The sequence below is a fragment of the Oncorhynchus masou genome, chromosome 18, assembly GCF_036934945.1.
Source record: "Oncorhynchus masou masou isolate Uvic2021 chromosome 18, UVic_Omas_1.1, whole genome shotgun sequence".
NCBI classification, from domain to species: domain Eukaryota; kingdom Metazoa; phylum Chordata; class Actinopteri; order Salmoniformes; family Salmonidae; genus Oncorhynchus; species Oncorhynchus masou.
This window is the reverse complement of record NC_088229.1, coordinates 14,508,640-14,522,225: the sequence shown is the minus strand read 5'-3', so window position 1 is coordinate 14,522,225 and position 13,586 is coordinate 14,508,640. Positions and strand designations below refer to the sequence as shown.

The 13,586-nt window shown below is 42.7% G+C and overlaps 1 protein-coding gene across 2 annotated transcripts; it reads right to left on the bottom strand.

The window, feature by feature from the left end:
- Nucleotides 1-2,859: 2,859 nt before the first annotated feature.
- On the bottom strand, nucleotides 2,860-9,939 carry LOC135504025 (protein Wnt-10b-like). Of its 2 annotated transcripts, XM_064922274.1 has the most exons (7): nucleotides 9,735-9,939; nucleotides 8,679-8,835; nucleotides 8,063-8,168; nucleotides 7,314-7,777; nucleotides 6,092-6,641; nucleotides 5,436-5,535; nucleotides 2,860-5,245 (listed from the first exon to the last, which is right to left on the bottom strand). In XM_064922274.1, the coding sequence occupies exons 1-7, from the start codon at nucleotides 9,806-9,808 to the stop codon at nucleotides 5,227-5,229; spliced, it is 1,470 nt and encodes a 489-aa protein (XP_064778346.1). In that variant the 5' UTR covers nucleotides 9,809-9,939; the 3' UTR covers nucleotides 2,860-5,226. The 2 variants fall into 2 exon arrangements, with proteins under 2 accessions (XP_064778346.1, XP_064778347.1); XM_064922275.1 differs by lacking the exon at nucleotides 2,860-5,245 and having other exon boundaries at nucleotides 5,442-6,641.
- Between the last annotated feature and the right edge of the window lie 3,647 nt (nucleotides 9,940-13,586).

Here is a 13,586-nt window from a genome sequence, read left to right as displayed (position 1 = left end):
GGCTGCAGTGGAGCAGGTCGAGAGCTTCAGGTTCCTCGGTATCCAAATCACTAAGAACTTAAAATGTTCCACACACGCACACACAGTTGTGAAGAAAGCACGACAGTGTCGCTTCCCCCTCAGTAGGTTGAAAAGGTTTGGCATGGGCCCTCAAATCCTCAAAAGGTTCTACAGCTGTATCCCTGAGAGCATCTTGATTGACTGCATCACTGCTTGGTATGGCCCTCCATCGCATGGCGCTACAGACAGTGGTGCGGACAGCCCAGTACATCCTGCCATCCAGGAACTCTATATCATGCGGTGTGAAAATTTTCAAAGACTCCAGCCACACAACCATAGACCGTTCTCTCTGCTTCCGCACAGGAAGCAGTACCGGTGCATCAAGTCTGACACCACCAGGCTCCTGAACAGCTTCTATCTCCAAGCCATAAGACTGCTAAATAGCTAACTGAATAGCTAACGAAAACTTACGAAATAGCTAACTAAATAGCTAACGAAATAGCTAACTAAATAGCTAACTAAATAGCTAACAAAATGGCTACAATGGCTGCACTCTGACATGTCACTACACATTTTACACTGACTGACACTCCAACAAACACACAAACACTCACTCCATCAATTGCTCACACACACATAACACGCACATACATTTATACTGACTCTACACACCCGCTCACCCACTCACATACAATCATTATATACATTATATATGCTCTGTTTATTGTACACTGAGTGTACAAAACATTAGGAAGACCTTGCTAATATAGAGTTGTCCCCCCTTTTTGCCCTCAGAACAGTCTCAATTCGTTGGGGCATGGACTCTACAAGGTCTCCACAGGGATGCTGGCCCATGTTGACTGGCCCAAGGCTTCCCACAGTTGTGTCAAATTGGCTGGTAGTGGATCTCTACTCTGAATAGCTTGTTCCACCTCATCCCACAGATGCTCAATTGGATTGAGATGTGGTGACTGAGCAGGCCACTGCAGTAAACTGAATTCTTGTGACATTATCCTGCTGAAAAAATACATTTGCAGATGATAGACTGCTGCCATGAAGGGATGCACCACCACCACCACCAGCCTGAAATATTGACATGCGGCATGATGGATGCATTTACAGTACTCATCTCCATACCCTTGTCCTCCCATTAGCGTGAAACAGCAGGAACCAAGATTCATCAGACCAGGCAATATTTTTCCAATTCTCCAGTGTCCAATGTTTTAGTTCCTTAGGCCACTGCAATCGCAGTTTCTTGTTTTTTTCTGAAAGAACTGGAACTATGTAAGGTCGCCGGGCTGCCACACCCTATTCGTGTCAAGGTACAACGAGTTGTTCATTCTGTTGTACTGGATTGTCAGTTGACTACCTGCAGCTGTCTGTTGATCTGCACAATTCGTGTCAGCGTCCTTAATCCTCTTTCATCAATGACCCATTTTCGACTACTAGCCTGCCGTTGGCTGGGTGTCCTTTGTGTGGTGGACCATTCTTGATGCACACAAGCAACTGTTGAGCACGAAAAACACAGCAGCATTGCAGTTCTTGACACACTCAAACCGTTGTGCCTGACACCTACCACCATACCCCTTTCATAGGTACTTAAATCTGTTGTCTTGCCCATTCACTCTCTGAGTAGCACACATACACAATCCGTGTTTCAATTGCCTCAATCATCCTCAATGATTGAAGTGGATTTAACAGGTGACATCAATAAGGAATCATAGCTTTCACCTGGATTCATCTGGTCAGTCTATGTCATGTGGACACCTAGTCACCTTACCCCTATGCAGTGCTTTCCGAAAGCATTCGGACCCCTTAACTTTTTACACATTTTGTTACGTTACAGCCCTATTCTAAAACTGATCTACACACAATACCCCAAAATGACAAAGCAAAAACAGGGTTTTAGCAATTTTTGCAAATGTATTAAATATATGAACGGAAAAACCTTATTTACATAAGTATTCAGACCCTTTGCTATGAGAATCGAAATTGAGCTCAGATGCATTCTGTTTACATTGATTATCATTGAGATGTTTCTACAACTTGATTGGAGTCCACCTGTGGTAAATTAAATTGATTGGACATGATTTGGAAAGGCACACACCTGTCGTATATAAGGTCCCACAGTTGACAGTGCATGTCAGAGCAGAAACCAAGCCATGAGGTCAAAGGAATTGTCAAAAGAGCCAAGACAGGATTGTGTCGAGGCACAGATCTGGGGAAGGGTACCAAAAATGTCTGCAGCATTGAAGGTCCCCAAGAACACAGTGGCCTCCATCATTCTTAAATGGAAAAGTTTGGAACCACCAAGACTCTTCCTAAAGCTGGCTGCCCGGCCAAACTGAGCAATCGGGGGAGAAGGTCCTTGGTCAGGGAGGTGACCAAGAACCCGATGGTCAGTCAGACACCTCACAAGTCCTCAACTGGCAGCTTCATTAAATAGTACCAGCAAAACACCAGTCTCAACGTCAGAAGTGTAGAGGCGACTCCGGGATGCTGACCTTCTAGGCAGAGTTCCTCTGTCCTGTGTTCTTTTGCCCATCTTAGTATTTTATTTTTATTGGCCAGTCTTAGACATGGCTTTTTCTTTGCAACTCTATCTAGAAGACCAGCATCCCGGAGTCGCGTTTTCACTGTTGATGTTGAGACTGGTGTTTTGCGGGTACTATTTAATGAAGCTGCCAGTTGAGGATTTGTGAGGCATCTGTTTCTCAAACTAGACTCTCTAAGATACTTGTCCTCTTGCTCAGTTGTGCACCAGGGGCTTCCACTCCTCTTTCTATTCTGGTTAGAGCCAGTTTATGCCGTTCTGTGAAGGTAGTAGTACACAGCGTTGTACGAGATCTTCAGTTTCTTGGCAATTTCTCACATGGAATAGCCTTCATTTCTCAGAACAAGAATAGACTGAAAAGTTTCAGAGGAAACGTCTTTGTTTCTGGACATTTTGAGCCTGTAATCGAACCCTCAAATGCTGATGCTCCAGATACTAAAACTTGTCTAAAGAAGGCCAGTTGTATTGCTTCTTTAATCAGCACAACAGTTTTCAGCTGTGCTAACATACCTGCAAAAGGGTTTTCTAATGATCAATTAGTCTTTTAAAATGATAAACTTGGATTAGCGAACACAACGTGCCATTGGAAAACAGGAGTGATGGTTGGTGATTATGGGCCTCTGTACACCTACGTAGATATTACATAAAAAAATCAGCTGTTTCCAGCTACAATAGACATTTACAACATTAACAATGTCTACACTGTATTTCTGATCAATTTGATGTTATTTTAATGGACAAAAATGTTTGCTTTTCTTTCAAAAACAAGAACATTTCTAAGTGACCCCAAACTTTTCAACAGCAGTGTATGTACCTTCATCACTCCAGGATCTCTGCACATTGTAAATGTGCTACTGGAACTGACCCCATGTATAGTATGCGTACTTACTTTCTTGTGATCATGCATGCTTTATATGATTACATAAGAAGAAATGTATAGTTACAGTAACCTCAAAATGTGGTCATTGATGTGCGGAATTAAATGGCCAGGTGCGCAATTAAAGGGGAATTACACAAAAAAATTACATTTAAAAAAGTGTTCATTTTCTTCCAGACCTAAAACATTGTCTTCTTATGTGATTTAAGCATTGACATGGGCTCAGAACATGCAACTGTGTTGTTTCTCTGTAAATTTGAGAGTGAAAAAAAAAGAGACAGAAAATCTAAAAAGAGGAAAAAATAAAACTGTGAGAACATAATTTGGGCAAACATAAAAGATCATTTTGGGGGGGAAAGCACACATTTTATAGGGCCCACCTTAGAGTCATTTATTAACCATTATTTTACCAGGCATTTTGGCAGAAAACATAGTGCACTACTTTCTCTTGTACACTAAGGACCTGGGGAAGAGTTGTGGGGAAGAGTTGCAGGGGAGAGGAGGAGAATGTGCCTATTTAATAGAAAAAAAATATTGTTTACTTTTTTTCAAATCAAATGTTTTTTCCACATAGATTCCACGTCACAATATATTGACAAATTACGTTGAAACAATGTTAATTCAACCAGTTGTTCCAAGTGGGTTATGCCCAAAACCTCCAACCCTCCCACACCTCACCCCACCTCACCATCAGCTCCCTAATCCAGGTCATGGGAATAGAGCATGCCTTGCCTGGGTTTGATATACTCAATCCGTGTGCCAATTCTCTACCTTTCTCTCGAAGTGGGGACTCATGTACTACTTCCCATACATTTCATAGCATTGAAACTTATCAGAAATGCAGAGACCTATAATCACAGCTGTTCTCACAATGGAATGAGACAATTTCCGTCCGGCAACAGTAAGTAGAGGCATATTTGAGACATAATAATTATATTGATTCACTAAATAAAACATAATCACAAAACAAAAGAAACAGCAATAATACAGTGTGTGTGGTCATTTCCTGGTTATGAGTGGTACAGTTCTAGGTGCAGTATTCCCTAAATGACCTGTAGTTCAGTATGACGAGAGATCAAAAACATCCCTCAACCAAGAGCCAGACATGGGCTTCCTTCTCCAAGAAAATCCACAGACAGAAAAAAACTGTCCCCACTAGATGACTTGTGGTTCTGATTCCGTTGGTAGTAGAAGCACGTTGAGGAACCATCATGCCTGGTTCTCTCTGGTTCGGATTCCGTTGGTAGTAGAAGCACGTTGAGGAACCATCATGCCTGGTTCTCTCTGGTTCTGATTCCGTTGGTAGTAGAAGCACGTTGAGGAACCATCATGCCTGGTTCTCTCTGGTTCTGATTCCGTTGGTAGTAGAAACACGTTGAGGAACCATCATGCCTGGTTCTCTCTGGTTCTGATTCTGTTGGTAGTAGAAACACGTTGAGGAACCATCATGCCTGGTTCTCTCTGGTTCTGATTCCGTTGGTAGTAGAAACACGTTGAGGAACCATCATGCCTGGTTCTCTTTAGTTCTGTTTCCGTTGGTAGTAGAAACACGTTGAGGAACCATCATGCCTGGTTCTCTTTAGTTCTGTTTCCTTAGTTCCTCCTGATTCATGCAATGAAGAATCGGAATGAAAGAATTGAAACCGATTAGTCTTGAGGTGCAGGTGCAAAATGTTCAATGAGTATAATCGTCCTCTGGAGTTCATTACCACATTCCATATCAGAACTCGTGACATGACTTATCTGTTTTCCAGCATCCCACTGTTGTGTTCAGGCTTTGTTGACTATTACGACTTCAGCTCAATTTCACCATCCTGAGCAGAGAAACACTCAGTCATTGGGTCTCATATGTTCCTCTCATAAACTGGTGCCACACAGCAGATGCCAAGCAATGGAGTCTAAATAAATTCACACACCAAAATAATATACATTTTTCATATACACAAAAACTGTACACTGTAATAGTAGCCTAGGCATTAGTTAGTTGAAATAATAATGCCTTACTGCTGTTTGAGTGTTCTTTGTTTCTGAACAGAGACCAGGGGAGCGCAGAACAGAACAGCAGATGGGGTCCAGGGCATTCTGATTATCATGGCTGAAAGGGCTGCATCCAAACAGGCAGAGGAAAGAAAGACAAATGACATGAGTCACCTCTTCCTCAATCTTTGACTTGGCATTTTGAGAATAACAACAGGCAACAAAGGGAAAATAGATCCCAGATGACGGAAAGAAGAAAAAACAGAGGAGAAGAAGAAGAAGTGGGGGATGAACCGATTCTGTGGGAGACTTAACTGACGCAAAGAGAAACACAAAACACTGAAATGAAAGGTTTGGTTGGGTGGATGTGTGTACATTGGACAGAGTTAAAGGGTGGATTTAGATTTTGCCATCCTGTGTCCTGAAAATGTCCAGGAGAAACATGGAGGACAGTTGAGAAGAACATCAAAGACTGTGGTCTGACCAGGAACCCTTACCAAGATGGCTGCTAGTGCTGCATTGAAATAGTAGCACTCTTTTTCTCTTGTGGTGGCCCCATGCATCCCAAAGCATTAAGATGATTAAGTAAGTAAGAGTCCTGGATGGGCCTCGTCTACCCATATACCAAATGAAAGGTTTAGTTGTGTGGGTTTGTGTGTACAGGAGGCTACTGGTCTACTTACAGACGTTGACCCACTCAGTGACTCGACACTCCTCACAGAGCACGTAGCAGCACCAGTGGAAGCGGCAGTGGCACCTCTCACTACGTGTCTGCTTCAGGATATTGTGCCCTCTCCCACAGCACAGGGACCCACAGCTGTCCATGCTGTGGCTGGTCTTGTTGCAGATCCGTCCCTGGGTGCCCAAGGAGTCCAGGGACGGCTCCCGCTCACAGAAGTCTGGAGACTTCTCAAAGTAGACCAGCTCCCGTGACACACTCGGCCTCCGCCGACCCACATTGTTTGGGCTACCCACGCCCCCAGACCCAGATCTGGATCCTACTCCGGCCCCGTTCCTAACCCCATTCAAGGCTCCATTGCCAGCTGCGACCCGGGGGTTGAACACCCCGCTGTTCTTGTTCTGGGAGTTGATGAAGATGGCGGTGAGGAACTTATCCCTCAGCAGAGAACCCAGCAGCCTGAACTCAGGAGACACGTACCAGCAGGTCTTGAACTGGCAGCTGCCTGACGTGCCGTGGCACTTACACCTCCGCTTCATGTTGTCAGTCACAAGCTGTGCAGGGGGAAACAATCATGTCACTATCCATAGAAGTGTAGAAGGCGTTTGATTGCAATGTACTAGGCTAACAATTATAAACATATTTAAAGATACACTATGCAGAAATCGCTACGCCATTTCCTGGTTGCTAAAATTCTAATAGTTTGCCTAATTTCAGTTTCTGTGACAAAGCAAGCAGGAATGGCATAGTACCATCTAAACGGCTGTGAAATATATTTTCCATAAACAAAAACATTGTTTTTTACGCTGTTTGAAGCTGGTGTACAAAACTGAAAGTAAAAGATTTAAAAAATCTAACTGAAGAACGGGAAGCATAGAAATAGCAGACAAAGAACAGATATACAATTCTTAGACTAATTTTCAATGAAAATAAAAGCTCTATAACACACATTTCTATTTGATTTGGTCAGGTCACCTAAAAAGTTACATATTGCAACTTTAAAATGGTTTATACGTGTTTTACAAATATTTTATTGATTGTTTATGAATCTGTAATAAACGTTTATAACTAATTAAATCAATTAAATATTAAATTCCATAAATGTTAGAAAACTTGATGAATTCCATTGCGAAACCTTCACCAAATGAGAGCATGAATCCTATCTGCAGTTATCATCTTGATAAAAATACACAAGATGAATCCTATCTGTCAGAGTCTCTGCTCACCTGTCGGCCCACCCTGTTGTTGTGGATCCTCATGCGGGCGTGGATATCCCTCGGAGTCCCCCGGGAGTCCAACCAATCCCTGGAGAATCTCTCACCGAAGCGGGTGTCATGGCTACAGCCCCCCCACTCCCAGGTTTCCTGCTGGGGGCTGAAGTCCTCTGGCAGGGGATTGAGGAGGGAGGTGGGGTGGGTAGAACCAGAACGCTGGCTGGCTGGCACTTCTCTGAAATCCTGGGGGGTGGGGGGGCCTCCTCCCCTGTCCCCTCCCATGCCCGCTCTGGCCCCGCCTCTCTGTAGGGTCTGCAGCTGCAGTTGGGTGAGTTTGAGACGGATCTTGTCATCGTCCAGGCGACGCTTGGCCTCGCAGCCGCAGTCACGGAGCTTGCCCAAGCTGCAGGCAGAAGCCACGGAGTGTGCCACACCCGCTGCCAACAGGGACAGAGAGAAGGCAGTCTCCCTGAAGCCTGTGGGAGAGCGGAGAGAGACACATCAGAGTCCTGATGTCATCATACTGGGTATAATCTAGATACAGGAAAGCTTCATATCCTTTCATTATTTTCATTCTATAAAGGAAAACATGCGAAGAAATGCTTTTATGTCAGCATCCTTTTTTTGTCCACTATCCCCACCTATAGGGCCTAAAAGTCTTCCTGACCAGGGAACTGGAGTTTTTTCTGGTCAGATCACATGGAAAATATCCTGTCTGCATGTCCACCCTCCATCTTTTTCTGCCCCTGTGTCTCTCTCACCCCTGTTGAGGATTGCGCTCTGGTGAGGCAGCTTGTTGAGGCTCTCCAGGGCAGAACAGTTCCACCGTTGATCTCTGAGCTGGTGCTGGCACTCGTGGATGGCCACCTGGGATGCACACAAATAAATACACCACCAGAATGGACATTGGCATTTTCAAATCAAATCAAAGTTTATTTGTCACGTGCGCTGAATACAACAGGTGTAGTAGACCTTACAGTGAAATGCTTACTTACAGGCTCTAACCAATAGTGCAAAAAAGGTATTAGGTGAACAATAGGTGAGATAAGAAATAAAACAACAGTAAAAAGACAGGCCATATACAGTAGCGAGGCTATAAAAGTAGCGAGGCTACATACAGACACCGCTTAGTCAGGCTGATTGAGGTAGTATGTACATGTAGATATGATTAAAGTGACTATATATGATGAACAGAGAGTAGCAGTAAAAGAGGGGTTGGCGGGTGGTAGGTGGGACACAATACAGATAACCCGGTTTGGCAACATGACTAAAATGATGGCCATCTTGGTCATTGAATCTCCATTCCAGACCCTGCTAAAATATGGTCAAATATTGTATAAAACTATTCATTGTATTATATATATATCTATCTATGACCTGCATGCCCTGCAGGGCTGAAGCCGTCACGTCGGGGCTCCGAACACACAGACGCATCTGACGCTTGCTCAGGCCCGCCAGCCGCAGGCAGACAGAGGTAGGGGTCAGCACTGGATCTCCTGCCACCTTCAGACCCAGGATGTCATTACACAGCACCCTGAGGTGAGGATACAGTGGAGGTAGTACAGGGTCATCAGCAACTCTAGAGCAATATCTATCTGTGAAGTGCCTGCTCCGACCCTCCGTCTAACAATGAAAGTGTCATGTAATGAAATGAACATTCACAGAAAGGTATTTGCTGACACAGCTTAACACTAAATTCTGGGAAAATATGTATTTTCAAGGAAATAGAATGTTGATTATTATCTCTGGGATGACCATCCTACTGTATCTACAGTAGGCCTATTTACATATATTCACTACTTACATTTTAATTACACAAGTTCCAGTGAAGCACAGTATTGTAAAAAAAAAAGTGTGCCGTAGAAACCTGGATGGCATTGTTACTAAACCATCTCTGTTTTGCATGTCCTTAATCATTCAGTCCCCCAACTGTTGGTTCTGATTAGAGAGAGAGAGAGAGAGAGAGTGTGTGTGTGTGTGTGTGTGTGTGTGTGTGTGTGTGTGTGTGTGTGTGTGTGTGTGTGTGTGTGTGTGTGTGTGTGTGTGTGTGTGTGTGTGTGTGTGTGTGTGTGTGTGTGTGTGTGTGTGTGTGTGTGTATGTGTGTGTGTATGTGTGTGTGTATGTGTGTGTGTGTCATTACAGGTCACAAACAAAGAAACATTTTGAAAATCGGGATGTCAGCGGTAACAGCAGGCAGCAATAGGCATTTTAGTGAGACAGAGTTGAACGCAGACATCAAGGCATTGTAACATGTGCACCAACAAGTTGTTTAACTAAAATAGAATATTAGATCAACCTCAAGGAAATATCAGTAACTTAACAAAATCTTCCTCCGACTTAACTTTTCGTTTAAATTATTTCTCATCCCCGGAATGCTCATTGAACATCATCTCCACTTTATCAACTTCTCATCACTCTCTCGGGCTACTTACGTGATTGCAGGTGACGTAAGTGCCGCTGCCAAAATCAGGACAAGGTCCCAACTGAATTTATGTGATATCTCCATTTTGATAAGCGTCTTTCCCGACGTGACATTAAAACACTGGTGTGAAAATCGATTAAAAGAAAAATTGGACAAGAGTGGAGTAGATTAGCGATGTGCCTCCAACAGAACGAGGAATGAAGAAAGAGAGCAGAATAGTTTGGGGCGAACGTGAAGGGGAGGAGGAGAGAAAATAAGGGAGGGGAGATGTCGCTACAGGCGGTTGTTTTCGAGGTATTGAGCTTCTGAGAAAAGCATCAATAGTTGACAAACCATTATGTGAATTTGACCGACAGCCAATAAGTGTCACAACATATCCAAAGATTTTTCGCGCAGGTACCATTTTCCTCACCAGCATCACCATCTGTGAGTGAGACATTGTACTACCATATAATAATAGAAAACACTTTTATATGTAACATCACTGATATGGATGTTTACTATTTCGTTGGATACAACTGAAAGAAAACGAAAATGTATGCAGATGAAACCCAAGAGAGAAATCATTCCAGATATGTCTAGGAAATAAATGACTATAGTGTTGGGGGGAGGGGATTGGTTGGTTGCTGCTGGTTCCACTGTACGACAGGGAGCTAGAGGCAGCAGCAGGCAGGCGCACGGCTCTCTTCGCGGCGCTCCAATGATACTTGGGTAAACAGTCATCTGTTACCCCTCTTCCTTCTCCCTTCCTCCCACCTCAATCAGCTCGTCTGTTCTTTATTATTGTGTTTGAAACAACTTCATCATTCCATAACAGTTTGATATTTTTTTTCAGCGAATGAAATAAAACAATGTTCATACAGTAGGGAGAGGCTTTGTTTAATGTAATTTGCAAACAAGTCATCAAAGTTTGAATTCAATTGACTTAAAGTTCAAATAAGTTATTGTTTATTGTCCAACTTCATCAGTTTTCGACTTGTTTGATAAACGGATATTTTCACGCTTCATAATTTTTCCTAGAGGAAAGTGTCGCACAAAACCAAAAATGTCTTCTCTCTGTCTTTTTACGTTTGGCAAGTTGCCTATAACATGTCTGTGCCAAAATAACACCCATCCTCTTGTCTGTCTTTTAGCCTTTGGAGACTATAGCTTCCCAAGAAATGACAAACGCACCAGATGAGATGCTGTGGCCTCTGATAAAGGTTTTCCACCCAGCTGGTTTAGGGTGTTTGATATGTACTGCCCATGGGATATCCCTCAGGTTGACTCAAATGAAGTAAAATAGGTTTTATATATCAGGCACATCATCAGTTACTATACAATACAATTATAATTTAATCAACAGGTCCATCCAGATAGACTATCGAGTTCCATTTCATCCTTGTTCACCATTCCAAATAACTAGATATTATAACATAACATTGTGTGATGTAGTTTCATAAAATGTAGTTAAAACCCCCCTTAACCGCCGCCGGTTCACATAGTGACACCAATTATTCATTTAATCTCCTTCTATTCCCTAAAGTCCGGCAATGAAAAGTGCATTAGCATTCTAGCTTGTCATGTATATCTAATTGGCTTAAAATGTGATTTGAAGTTGATTTGTGCATAAAGGGCGTCGCTTTATCCGGATTGCGGGCTCTAATCTGCTCGGTGTCGCATGAGCGCCCCGGGAAGCCTGTTTGAGCAGCAACTTTAAGAAGCAGGAGTATAAATGACGTAGGATACCTCTCATTAAATCCTCTCGACAAAAGAACCCTTCCTCCTGCTATCATGTCCTTAAACCATGAGGGGGAGAGAGAGGTTAGGCACGTTTGGTTCTTTGGAAGTTGTGGGAACATGTGTTTTTGGTTTCACATTGGTTGTGGGAACAAAGTCATATGTTTCCTGACAGATAAAACTGAATGTTTTTTAAATGTTCTGAGAACAGAAGTGTAGCTTTTGCCTATTCTGGGAACGTGATATGATATGAGAACAGAAAGTATAGGTTATTTGGAATTTTTTAAATAACTTCCTTAAAACTTTCACTGAATGTTTCAATAAGACTTTTACACAAGGTGCTACAGAGGGTAGTGCATAGGCCCAATATATATATCACTGGGGCTGTGCTCACTGCCATCCAGCACCTCTATACCAGGCGGTGTCAGAGGAAGGCCCTAAAAATTGTCAGACTCCAGCCACCCAAGTAATAGACTGTTCTCTCTGCTACAGCACGGCAAGCGGTACCGATGCACCAAGCCTTGAACCAACAAGACTCTGAACAGCTTCTAACCCCAAACCATAAGACTGCTACTTTTGACTCATCACATACACTGCTGCTACTGTTGACTCATCACATACACTGCTGCTACTGTTGACTCATCACATACACTGCTGCTACTGTTGACTCATCACAGACACTGCTGCTACTGTTGACTCATCACATACACTGCTGCTACTGTTGACTCATCACATACACTGCTGCTACTGTTGACTCATCACATACACTGCTGCTACTGTTGACTCATCACATCCACTGCTGCTACTGTTGACTATCTGTCACTTTATTCCTAGTTAGATGTGCATCAATGTCAATTACCCCGTACCCCTGCACATCCACTCAGTACTGGTACCCTGTGTCTATAGCCAGTTACCATGACTCAATGTGTATTTGTTCTTACTTGTATTATTACGTGTTCTACTTTTATATTATTTTCTTTCTCTCTGCATTGTTGGGAAGGGCCCGTAAGTAAGCATTTCACTGTTATTCTACACCTGTTGTTTGCGAATCTAATGCCATTTTTGTTGTTGATTAGATTTAATAACACTGTTAGCTTATTTTGGGTTAACTTTTTTGAACTGCAAGCACAGATAGGACACATGGAAATGAATTTCCTCAGCCATTAATCATGCAAACACATGCATTTTTTATTGTGACACGGCATTAGATTCAGATTGTTTGTGTCGCACTGCTCTTTGCTTTATCTTGGCCAGATCGCAGTTGTACATGAGAAACTGTTCTCAACTGACCTGGTTAAATAAAGGTGAAAGAAAAAGATTCAAACCTATAATCTTCTGTTTGCTAATTAGTCTCCTGCGCCACCAGGGTGGAGCGAGCATGCCGTGTTTATTACGCATTCAAAACTGTTGAATTTAGTCTATTCAAACAGAAGCCAGGTAGTTCAAGATTGATGTAGAAATTGGACATCTATCCATGTCCTGAGGACGTTGGGAGATTACTTCAAAACCGGCCATTAGGGGCAACAATGAACACTATTACCATCAAGTAGGCTTGGGTTTTGCTAGGGTGGGTGGGCATAATCCCATCTCTGGATCAGAAGGTTGCGTGTTTGATCCCAGTCGTGGATAGTTTTTAAATTATTGGTTTTAACCTGCGCCCAAACCTTAACCCTTACCTTAACCATTTGGAATGAGTGCCTAAACTTAACTTTTAACTTCTAAATTTGACTGTGGATAAATGGAATGATACAGAGCAGCAGGAGCAACTAAAACACTTAGAAATATGACTTTTGGTGAAAGTGGATGCATCTCTAATTCTGCAGTGAGACTGTGAGAGCTTGTTACAAACAGGACCCATTTCAAAGGGAACAAGGACTCATTAAGATCAGGTGAGGCCAATTAGTGGGTGGCAGCCATCACACCTGAACACACTTAACAAGATAGACGAGAGAGTTTTGTTGATGCTGAGATGTTTTCAAATACAATTCTTAGAATGTTCTCTGAATGTTACTAAAGTTTTTGGTGTTTTTTATGGAAAGTTTTCTTCACGTTCTGAGAATGAAATGTATGTTTTTAAATAACATTCTTCGAACTGTCTCTGAACGTTATTAACGTTTTCTTCTGCTTTTAATGGAAAGTTTCC

What these genes read in the sequence shown, in the direction of transcription:
- LOC135504025 (XM_064922274.1), bottom strand. Translation starts at nt 9,808, where the DNA reads ATGGAGATATCACATAAATTCAGTTGGGACCTTGTCCTGATTTTGGCA. An exon ending in CAGCCCTGCAGGGCATGCAG is followed by an intron (nt 8,169 to 8,678) that starts GTCATAGATAGA and finishes TGTGCATCCCAG; the next exon opens with GTGGCCATCCACGAGTGCCA. An exon ending in CACTGAGTGGGTCAACGTCT is followed by an intron (nt 5,536 to 6,091) that starts GTAAGTAGACCA and finishes GTTTGGATGCAG; the next exon opens with CCCTTTCAGCCATGATAATC.